Consider the following 10,788-nt stretch of genomic DNA (forward strand, 5'->3'; position numbering starts at 1 on the left):
CATCGAGATTAGCTGATTAAATAAAGGTTTTATATAGAGTATATATATCATCCGTAGAAAAGGGTTGTATTTGAACTTGCAATAACAGAGTAGAAAAACAGTGGTGGAAAAAATGCTTTTTAGTTATTAAATTCATTAATACACCCATTACAAAGGAAACTTGAATGGGCCTATGCAAATGCATATAATTGAAAGCACATTAACCAATACTAATTATTAAAAAGTATTGGTATCAGTATGTGATCCCGCCCCTGGTATTACCCAACACTACTGTTTGGCTCTTGTCTGTTATTACATCACGGAAAACAAGTTTACACTCTCGATGACAACAATAGAGTGTGTCTGTGTGTTTGTTTGTTTGTGTGTATGCAGGAGGGAGGGTGAGCAGCCTAGCGTCATATTCTCCCATAACAACCAGGCTTGCATAGCATTGTAAGTATACATCTTGTTTTGATCCTGTGACATAAATAATCATTCTAGGTGGCAGGAGGGGCGAGGCTTTAACAACAAATAGTGCCCTGTGACAGACATAGTCTTGAACAAAGAGGCATTACCAAGGGATTATCCTCTAAATCATACTTTTTTTTTTCAATTCTGTCATGTCAGCACTACTATTCATAATATATGCAGGCTTGGGGAGTAACAATATATGTGTAAAAGGAATATGTGATAAGGATACAGAAAAAGGTAGCCTACTGTGTTCCTTTACAGTAACATAAAGAAAATACAATCATTACTGCTACATTTTTCAAAAATAGGCATTTCTAGCAGGATAACATTACAATACATTTTGAAATAAGAACAATATATTAAGAAAAACATGCGCACACATTACAACACTTCCTGAAAGACTTAGTGAAACGACTCTCGACTGATACCTAATCTTGTAGTTCATCATTATGGCCTCTTTTCTTTTCTAAGGTCACATTGTTCTGTTTTCTAATAGAAAACAACCAAGTTAAAGCCTTGTTTTTGGCATTGCATTTGATATTGAGTTTATATATTAGTTTTTATATGATAATTTCGGTTACTGATTACATTTTTCATATGTAATTAGCAATAGTAACAGAATAGATTTGTATATCCCTACCAACAAATGTGAATGCATTGATTTAGGTAGATTACTCAATAAATAAATAAAAGATTCGTGGCCTTGTAGGAGGATGACGAATGGATGTGTAATAAACGCTATGCGATATGAACAACATGCGCATGCGCACAACCTCCCTCAGTCGTGTCTCTCCGCGGTCAGCCAATGGGAACACGTTATTTTACCAGTGACATCATCCGCCACTCCTCTTACTAAAGAAGGAAACAAACATCCATCCAGAAGGGACGGGAGAAGGAGAGAGAAAGAGAGAGAGAGGTAGGAGGGCTAGGAAGGGAGATTTAAAACCCACCTTAAAACCTGCCTGACACGAAGGACAACGCCACATAAACACAGCTAGAAATAGCTAAAGGACGTTAGGGAGGAACTGAAACATTCGACCTTTTTTCTTCTGCCAGGCTACTTTTCCTGACATATCGCGAGAACACTTCGTCGATTTTTGGCAGATCTTGGATTAATTTTTTTTCTTAACAACGATGAATTCCGAAGGTGGCTCAGCTTGCCGAGGTAAACAACAATATGGGTGTTTTTACTAATTTACTAAACTGTGGGTCGATCACGGCGACCTTTAACGGTGGATTGAAAGGTCAGGGGGTGTATGTGTGCGTGATGGTATTGTGTGGTAAACAAGCTTTATTTGTCTTTGGCGAAGATGCCATCACCTACACCTCCTGACTGGATGTCATCACAATCCTTCAAACGTGACTCCGTCTGGGTTCAGGGGGAAAACAAGGGAGGGAGCAATAGCTAGTTGCTGTCTCTGTTTTTCTATTTGCTCCAAGCTGGGGGATGGGGAACCAAAGCCAGCTAATTCCTGTCTAGAAATAGAAAATGCATAAGCCGAATGTACAAGTAGAACGAAAGTGCTGTTCTGAATTGTACTACATTTACTTAAATATTCAATTAACTTGCCAGAACATGTTTGCCTAGTGTTTGCGTTAGTTTTAGCTGGGGAGAAAACGACGTTTGCTCGGTCTTAATCAGTATCAGAAAACCTTCAATCGTCCCACACAGGGGAAACGTACATAGTCACAACAAAAATAAAGGGCCGAAAATGGCAAAATACTTATTAAGAGGCATTCCTAAAATATTAGAGATAGAAATTATTCAAATTACAATTTAGAAAAACACAGGATGGACAATACAAAGTATCAGTAACCACCAAGTCAACTCAAGTACTTTATTGTGATTATTTAGTCGAGGTTGTTAACGTTGAACATGCGTATAATGTAAAATACGGTGAAAAAGTAGCTCCTACAAAACGATGTCTAAACAGGAAGCAGAGAGATTGCAGACAAAGGAGTAAAGAAGAAACAAAGGGAGCAGAGACCACACTGTCTAGACTGTGGGTTATTTCAGAAAACATCATTACTAGTGCCTTCCTAACTATTTAAAATGATCATTTTCAACAGTGTGTCGCTTTTTTAAAAAGAATAAGTTGCTGCTTGTAACAAACCAACTGGGATTGTTCTGTTCTGTCCTTCACTGTGACTCAGTAGTTTTCAGCCCAGCAGGCCCTGAAATATGAGCTAACGTTAAGCCTGTGTGTGATACAGGAGCACTGCCTTCCCCTTTTGTTTGCTACACATTATCACAGCTATGTTGACCGCGGTTAAAATGAAAGGGATCGCTTAAAGTCCAAAGTGCACAATATCGAATCAGACTACTTTTCACATTTTATTGCTGTGAGTGCTTTTTATATTTTGTGAAAGGAAGTTGGTGGTGAATGATTGTGGCTTGTAATCTGCCCTGTAGCTGGAAACCCCCTGACTTACCCTGTCGGATGTTCAGTATTTTACAATACACTCTAAGTTGCAAAATGACATATTTATGACATTTCAACTTACTGCCAGTTTGATGAAACAAGATAGGCTATGTGTTTTTGTTATGCTCATAAGCCACAATGAAGCTATCAAAGTAGGTTCGTGTAGATCAAGTTGAGGATAGACATCAACATTTACAACAATAATCAGTTATCTTTCATGCATATCATGTGTGCTTGTCTCCCTAAAGGACCCCATTTCATCATCAAAGATTAAAAACTCCTCCAGTGTGCATGCAGTGTATTCATGTCGGGTTGAAAGCTAGGGGTATTTAAACAAGGGTAACTCGAGAGTGGTTTTACCTCCTGCATTATCCTTGTTTGTGAGAGGTCTCAGTAAAGGTTAGGTTAAAGTGCCTGCTGTTTGTCTGACAGCTGGGTCCAAACCTGACAGCTGAGCTACATTGTCCATTGTTCCTTTGTGTCAGAAAGTCAGCAGCCACGGCTAATCTGCTCACAGCCATAGTCCTTGTCATGTTCTTTGTTTTATCTTGTTGTTTTTCTCGTCTGATGTGACGTAGTCTTCGTTTGAATTGATATCCTTCCTTTTGAGGGGCTGATTCCGTTCATAGACCTTGACCTGGACTGTGGGGTATTGACGTTAAGCTTACATCTTACAGTTCAAATGTACTTGTCAACGTCACTAACAGATATTTGGGTCAAAGAGAATGATACTGATGTTAGCATGTAAAGATACATCATTTTGATCTACACGGTAGTAACCAACCCCAGTCTTTAGTCCTGTTTTTCAGCAGTCAGCGGTTGAACACGTGACGCAAAGGGAGAGAAGGTCTTTGTGGGCTTTTCCAAGGAAACCCTTTGTTGACACGCCAGTGATAGCATGCAGAGATAGATAAAGAGCGGAGGGGAGGGGTTGCTGGTTAGCTCAAGATTTAATGGCACTTGTTAGTCTGTTGGGGAGGCCAGGGTACCTCGAGTGAAATGACAGGACGTTCTGAGACAACTGCCAGCCTTTCCTGGAACATTAGGTCGCCTGTCCTGTTTATGTCCGTGACCAGAATAAAGACAAGCTTCACACTAACGCAAGTAAGAAAGCAGCTGCCATGATACAGCACGACAGGGCCAAAGGTTGTTTACTGGGGAAAATATGGTTGTGTTGATGTGTACGCTGATGGCTTTGTTGTTTTTCTTTTCTGGGGAGGTCTGGTATCAGGCGATCACTATTTGTAAAACAGTCAGGGCAGGACTGGCAGACAGGATGCCTCTTACCCAGCTAATCTAAGCCTTCCTGTCTGTCTGTCTGTCTGTCTGTCTGTTTGTTCATTCATCAAGGTGTTTTTGATCTGTTGCTTCAAAGGCAGAGCCTCCCATTACACAACTTCCTGCTGTATTGCATTGCAGCAGAGCAGGACAACAACGTCACAGGGCTACACGGTTTGCCAAGTTACGCACACATACACACTTGTTTATGGGCGTATTTGTCGGGAGGTAGTGAAATGTTTTGTGGGGCAAGAATTACCAGAAGGGAGGGCAATACTTTCTAGAAACTTTACTCCTTTCATTCACTATCGTGTGTCTTTGTAGTGAGAACAGTATGTTTGTGTCTTTGTGGTGAGAACAGTATGTTTATGTCACTGTTCTGGTTCTGTTTTTGGCCAAGATACTGCCAGTGAGTCAGAGCTTTGTTTTGTGTCAAGACGTGAATGCACTGATGAGGAAGTGTTAGTAATTGTGAAGAGTCATATTGGGTCATAATTATCATGACACACAATGCTGACGCATATAACACAATAACCCTAGATATGAAGTGATGCCAGCTTCGAAACAATGACAAGCTATGGAAATTGATGAAACCTTTTCCTAAATGTACATGAAAATGAAAAATGGGTCAAATGTTAAGAAGCCATACAGACTCTTCTAAGAATTTTGAAAGGGGTCTGTGGGGGAGGAGAGAGTGGGAGAAAGGGGGACACAACATTGAACAGAGCCGTAGGACAGCACAGAGTCCAGTTTCAGCCAAGCTGCTGAGTAGACACACCGAGGGCTGTTTGTTTTCTGGATCTAGCGGAGAAGCGTTCATAACTGTATTCAGGCTAAAGGGCAAGTCAAACGAGCCAGGCATGTTGTTCTTGAATTTTCATAATATCACTCCCATCTGCGGGCTTTGTTGACACGGCAACTCGTTTCTTTGGAATGAGATTGGCAAGATGGCAGCGTCTACACTGGAAATTGTGTCCTGTGACGGAAACAATTCAGCCCTCAGTTTACATGGAGGTGTTTGTGATGCAAAATGTTCTCCCTTCGTGCGTCTGTCAGTCTAAATCCTCTCTGTTTCTCTCATTCTTGTAGACATGGCCCAAGAGACCAACCAGAGCCCGGTGCTTTGTGCCACTGGCTGTGGTTTCTTTGGCAACCCGAGAACCAATGGCATGTGCTCCGTCTGCTATAAGGATCACCTGACACGGCAGCAGAGCAGCGACCGCATGAGCCCCCGCAGCCCTAGGGGTAAGTCAGTTCTCAAAAAAACAGATAAATGGAGATGGAGATGTCATTGAAATTATTCGAGAAGCCTTGAGTGAAAATGTGTACTTTAAAGTATGTATTTACTTAAAGAGATAAGGAAGATAAGGAGGGACTCAAGGAAGCATAGACATTGTTTTGAAACACCACTAGTTTAAGCCCAGTCAGTGTATTTTCCCAGCCCCCATCCCCTGCCCCTCCTCCTTATTTTTCCACTCTGTGTAATGAAAGACAGCTGTTTTCTTCATTATAGTGTTCAAGGTTATGTGGGTGTTCCCTCCTTCAGGCATTTCTAAGGTCAAACTGTGAAGCTTTGACAATAGCAATCTGTTGAGACCCATTTTAAAAGCAGTTACAAAGAGTAGAATGATTATCAGAATACAGCTTTGAGAGGGGAACTTAACTTAAATCAGATAAACATATTTTAAATAGTCAATCTTTGGTAGATGAGTATTTTCAACATCAATAAAATGCACTGCTCTGTTTGTTCTGGGTTTTCTTGCAATATATATGAAGCTTTTTCTTTTGAATTCACCTTTGATTGTTTCTATTTTCTACTTTATTATTTTCAAATGTCATTATATTCTTCTGAGTTGTGTCTAATGGAATGTGCTTTGTTCTCACCCAGGCTCGGCAGGTAGTCCTACTTTAGAGGCCTCAGCCATCCAGAGACTAGAAGCCAGTCTAGCCAAGGTTGATGCCTCCCCTTTGTCTTCGCCAGACATGTCTAGGTCAGTATTTGCTGTGTTTTTTTGTTCAATGAAGCTAGCAAATTGTAATGCAAGAACTGCTAACTGATTAATTGTCTCTTGCTTATCCCTGTTTTGTTATTGAAACCTTCAGAACTGTCCAAGGATCTCTTCCTGTTACTCAACAAATGACAGAGATGAGTATCTCGAGAGAGGATAAGCCAGAACCCCTAGAGCCTGGTAAGACACACATAAACACACTTGTAGTAAATAAACATGCTGGCAGTTGACATACAGGCAACACAAACCTACACACACAGGTGAATAATCACATGCAGACTTCTTAAAGCAAATATTGCCTTGTACTGTAGGTCTTAATGTTGCCACAGTTTATTTGTTATGCTTCGCTGAACACCTCAAACCCAACTGTTGGTTTTACTTACAGCCTCCAAGAAAGAGAGGCGGCCTAAAAATAAACCAGTTTAAAAATACCTCCACACCAGAGGGCATTCTCAGATTGTAAGCCGTCTGCCAGAAGATTTCTCAGAGTAGTGCAACATTTTGTGCCAAAAACCAGAGGGGACAATTTAGAGATAAGAAACCCACCCATCACTGTCGTTCGGACAAAAGCACACAATATTAGTTGCCAGTGTGATTAAATGTCTCGCATAGCAATGAATACATCTAATTTATCTGCTGCTCCTGCTGTTTAAGATATGTGATAATGGCAAATTAAAGCGAGCATGACTAATTTTCCCCTGTTGTCTTTCCTTTATGTAGTTGTAAACCAGCCTGCTGCTTCTAGTCCTTCTCCTGTAGCTTCTTCCAGCAGTGAAGAAGGCAAGGGGGACACCCCTAAACCCAAGAAGAATAGGTGCTTCTTGTGCCGCAAAAGGGTGGGCCTTACAGGTGAGAAGAGAAGTACATGGCATGCAGCCGCTCAGTGAATCAGCTTGTGATAATTGTTTTACTTAAAGATGGAAAAGAAAAAGGGTTTTTCTCGTACTACTCTAGTTCAGTTATCCACGTCCCCTGTTCTAGCTTTGACCCCTGACCTTTGTGCTTCCAGGGTTCGACTGTCGCTGTGGAAACCTGTTCTGTGGCATCCACCGGTACTCCGACAAGCACAACTGCCCCTATGATTACAAGGCCGAGGCCGCTGCCAAGATTCGTAAAGAGAACCCCGTGGTGGTGGCCGACAAGATCCAGAGAATATAGATTTAACTAATTTAACAGCAGCAGCGACAACGACAACAACACCTTTGACAAAGACTGGAGAATGTGTGAAATGAGCACTGGCATGAGTTGCCAAGTGAAGATTGAAAGGACTTGATTAATTACAAAATTACAACCTCAAGAAAATCTTGGTGAAAAAAAAGAAGAATCTGTCTGAGGGAGATGCATGAATGATCACTTTTTCTCCTTTTATGATTAATTCATTAGTTTGGTTTTATCCTACTTTCTGTGGTGTGGCTTTGCCGCTGTTAAGTCCTTTATTTTTTCTTTTAAGAATATGTATTGTCTTATTAAGAGCAGCCCAGGCTAACTGTCCAGGATAGACTGTGCTCCTCTCACCCAAACCAGGCGCCATTTTGTGCCAAACTGTAGACAGCCATTTTACCGAGACCCTGTCATGTGTCAGACACTAGCAGGTCTTTTAAAGCGTCCAGACTCCACAGTAATATTTCCCTCAACCTTTTAACTTCTTGCCCTGTGCTCCGTTGGTACTGGAGTCAGTCAGCGTTTGGAGGAGCATACAACCCCCCACCATGCACAAGGAGCTTTGTTACCTGTCTCTGTCTTTCCTGGCTTTACCTACCTCACAGCTGCTGTGTTAAGCTTTGTTGTCTTCCCTATTTAATTTGTTTTCATCAGCTCTAACCCCAGCAGAACAATGGATCATCTTGATAGTCTGCCTCAGTGACCCTCTGATCAGCATGTGTGTGTGTTGACTTCAATCGGTTTGATTGTGACGAGGCTTTTGTTCCATTATAGCTGGAGGTATCATGCTAGACAGGGACGAACAAATTACTCCACGTTTTACTGAATCTGAACATTTTCAATGGACATAATGTGTAAAGAAGTTCCCCACCTGACGCCTGGTGCAGGGCCGTGTGGTCTGACGGGAGGATGGCACCCTTTCTGTCAGTTTGGTTGGTGAATTTGAGGAACAATAATGAGGGGCATGAATGAATGGGATAAATGCATGAGTCACTCTTCATCTGCGTAAGTGTTCCAGACATATTTGGCATCACTCAACTTAGGGTTTCATATATTTTATTAGCGGAGAGACAATTATTTGTTATATTAGCTTTTTTTTTCTCTCTTCCATTAATATTGTACTGATGTTAGCGCATGTATTCAGTGCATTTGTGGAATTAGGGTATGTGACCATGATTTTTCTTTTTTTTTATGCGCTAACAGAACATTTATGTGAGCACAGTGTGTGTGTGTGTGTGTGTGTGTGTGTGTGTGTGTGTGTGTGTGTGTTCGTTCCCCCTACCTTTTGTCTGTGGAGCTACCCGGTTTATCAGCACATGTTTACAGAACTACAGGAGCATGCAAGAGCTAGATTTATGAAAAATAATAGATACCAAGATTAGATGTAACTTCTCATCTGTCTAACAGCTATTGATCTGTGTGTCTGCTTTAGAGCACTGTAGAAAAGTGTGAGTGTGTATTTGTGCGCGTGCATGTGCAGATTCCTGTGCAAAGGTGTGTTTTCATGGCTGCCTGACACATTGACCCGACGTATGTTTGTGACTTGTGTTAACCCCGCCCCCCACCACCTTTTATTTGTATCCCCCTGTAAGGATGTTTTTCATTTAAAACACAAATGTATGTATCCGTTTTTGAGTTTTTCCCTTTCTGATTCTTAGTTATATGCAAATTTGTACAAAAAATGAAAAAACAACAAACTGTGTTGATATTTATGTATTACATATAATCTTGCTATCCAGCATTACGACAGAATAGTATCATGTAAATAAAACTGTACAGAGAGACATTACCAAAGTTCTTTGTGTGTTTACTTTCACAGCTCACCATTTTCTTATTTCTCAATGTTCAGGGACTTTGGGTGGTGCGTGTTTGGCTATTTTACCCATTTGTTACCAACAGTTTTGGATATTATAATGCCTTTTCTGTGCAGGACAAAGGGACGATCCGTTAAACAAACTAAACATGTTAATTCAATCAAACAATTAATACATTTAGGCTGTGTTGGAGTGTGAAGTTAGTGATGAATCAGCACAATATGTTAATGAGTCAACTTTGAAGAAGATATAGTTTACCAGCCACATGCCAGTAGCTCGTCTAATATCTCAAATAGGCTGACCTTGTGTTTTTTAATTTTTTTCCTAACCTTGTCTTGGTCATATAAAGTTAAAATCCCTGAACCCTCGAAGAAAACATTCCAGTTTTGCTTTATAGGCTAACGCTGTGCTAATGCTGCACTTGCATAATGTGTGTGTGTGTGTGTGTGTGTGTTTTTGAAGACAATGTGTTTTCTCACTCCTGTTAGGAGCTCCGGGGCTGAGTGTATGCACAGATGGCGTCACAGAGACAGCTGCTCAGACAGCTGAGTTGTGCTCATGTCCCTGTGACAGAAAGCTACAGAGATCACATTGTCCTGACTCAAATCCAAAGTACAATTTACAACGGAGGATTTACACAAAGCATACTAGGTGAAAATACCTTTGTTATAAAACTCGATATTTTTTATTAAGCCGTCTGAATCCAGATTAGTCACCAACAACACAAGCGTTCTAATTGTTAATCACAAAATATTTGAACAACAGAGGACACAAGAGTGCCCATACTGCAGTGACGGAAGAGAGGAGAATCAAAACACTGCAACCTCTACAAAAACCCTTCACCATTCACACTTTTTATATGTGCAAAAGAGTTAGACACATTCCTCACACAAACCTGTAATTGATTTCACTGATGTGTGCAGCCCATTCATCCGTGTCAACTTCTCTCTCTATGTGTCTGGTGTTGGGAGGTTAGAAAGCCGTCTCACTAGATGTACAGCATCAGAGATCCTGATTGGCGAAAACGACAGATGTTGTTGCCAGATGTGCAAAGGGGACTGAAGTGACTCAAATGAGGGCAGAGAGTAAATACTAAACTCCTCTCAGAAAAAAGGTCACACCCACATTAACTGCATCTTTCTGTACTGTGTGCTTTTATCCGTTTCCTAGTATTGTTTCTACATTATATTATCTCTACCTATGATTTCACCAGTATGAGAAGTAATTCTGCCAAAATGAACAATTATTCACATTCATACACCTTACACACATGTAAACAACCACATTTTGGACGAATAAAGTTGGATTTTTCTATCTAAATATTTGCACGTATATTTCTTAAACCATTCACCATCCATGCCACAATGAATATTCAAATACACAGGAGAAAGCATTGATATATAGGGAGGTGAGTGTAGCTTAGAAGATCTAATACTTTGGCAATGCTATGTGTAAATGTAAATTATGCACTCATGCCAATAAAGCCCCTTTGTATTGTATTTAATTGTATTGTATTGTGATGGGTTGTCCCTTAATGACAGGGTTTGCTCACTAGCTGATCATTCTTCCGGTTCACAAGTCAATTTATCTTCAAGCAAAACACATATGGCAAATCGATCTCTTTGCTGCCATCTGGGTGTGAATGCTGTGAGT

The 10,788-nt window shown here is 40.7% G+C and overlaps 1 protein-coding gene across 2 annotated transcripts; it reads left to right on the forward strand.

Annotated features, from left to right (window-relative positions):
• The first annotated feature begins 1,315 nt into the window (after positions 1-1,315).
• zfand5a (zinc finger, AN1-type domain 5a) lies at positions 1,316-9,118 on the forward strand. Of its 2 annotated transcripts, none has more exons than XM_079689137.1 (6): positions 1,316-1,615; positions 5,241-5,396; positions 6,040-6,142; positions 6,255-6,340; positions 6,881-7,009; positions 7,170-9,118. In XM_079689137.1, the coding sequence occupies exons 1-6, from the start codon at positions 1,585-1,587 to the stop codon at positions 7,316-7,318; spliced, it is 654 nt and encodes a 217-aa protein (XP_079545263.1). In that variant the 5' UTR covers positions 1,316-1,584; the 3' UTR covers positions 7,319-9,118. The 2 variants fall into 2 exon arrangements, with proteins under 2 accessions (XP_079545263.1, XP_079545262.1); XM_079689136.1 differs by lacking the exon at positions 1,316-1,615 and adding an exon at positions 4,912-4,991.
• Positions 9,119-10,788: the final 1,670 nt, after the last annotated feature.

Source organism: Notothenia rossii (genome assembly GCF_949606895.1).
Source record: "Notothenia rossii genome assembly, chromosome: 6".
Lineage (NCBI taxonomy): Eukaryota > Metazoa > Chordata > Actinopteri > Perciformes > Nototheniidae > Notothenia > Notothenia rossii.

Excerpts from the sequence above, each read along its gene's own strand:
- zfand5a (XM_079689137.1), top strand. The coding sequence starts at position 1,585 with ATGAATTCCGAAGGTGGCTCAGCTTGCCGAG. Across the intron at positions 6,341-6,880 it reads GCCAGAACCCCTAGAGCCTG|TTGTAAACCAGCCTGCTGCT; the intron begins GTAAGACACACA and ends TCCTTTATGTAG. Across the intron at positions 7,010-7,169 it reads CAAAAGGGTGGGCCTTACAG|GGTTCGACTGTCGCTGTGGA; the intron begins GTGAGAAGAGAA and ends TTGTGCTTCCAG.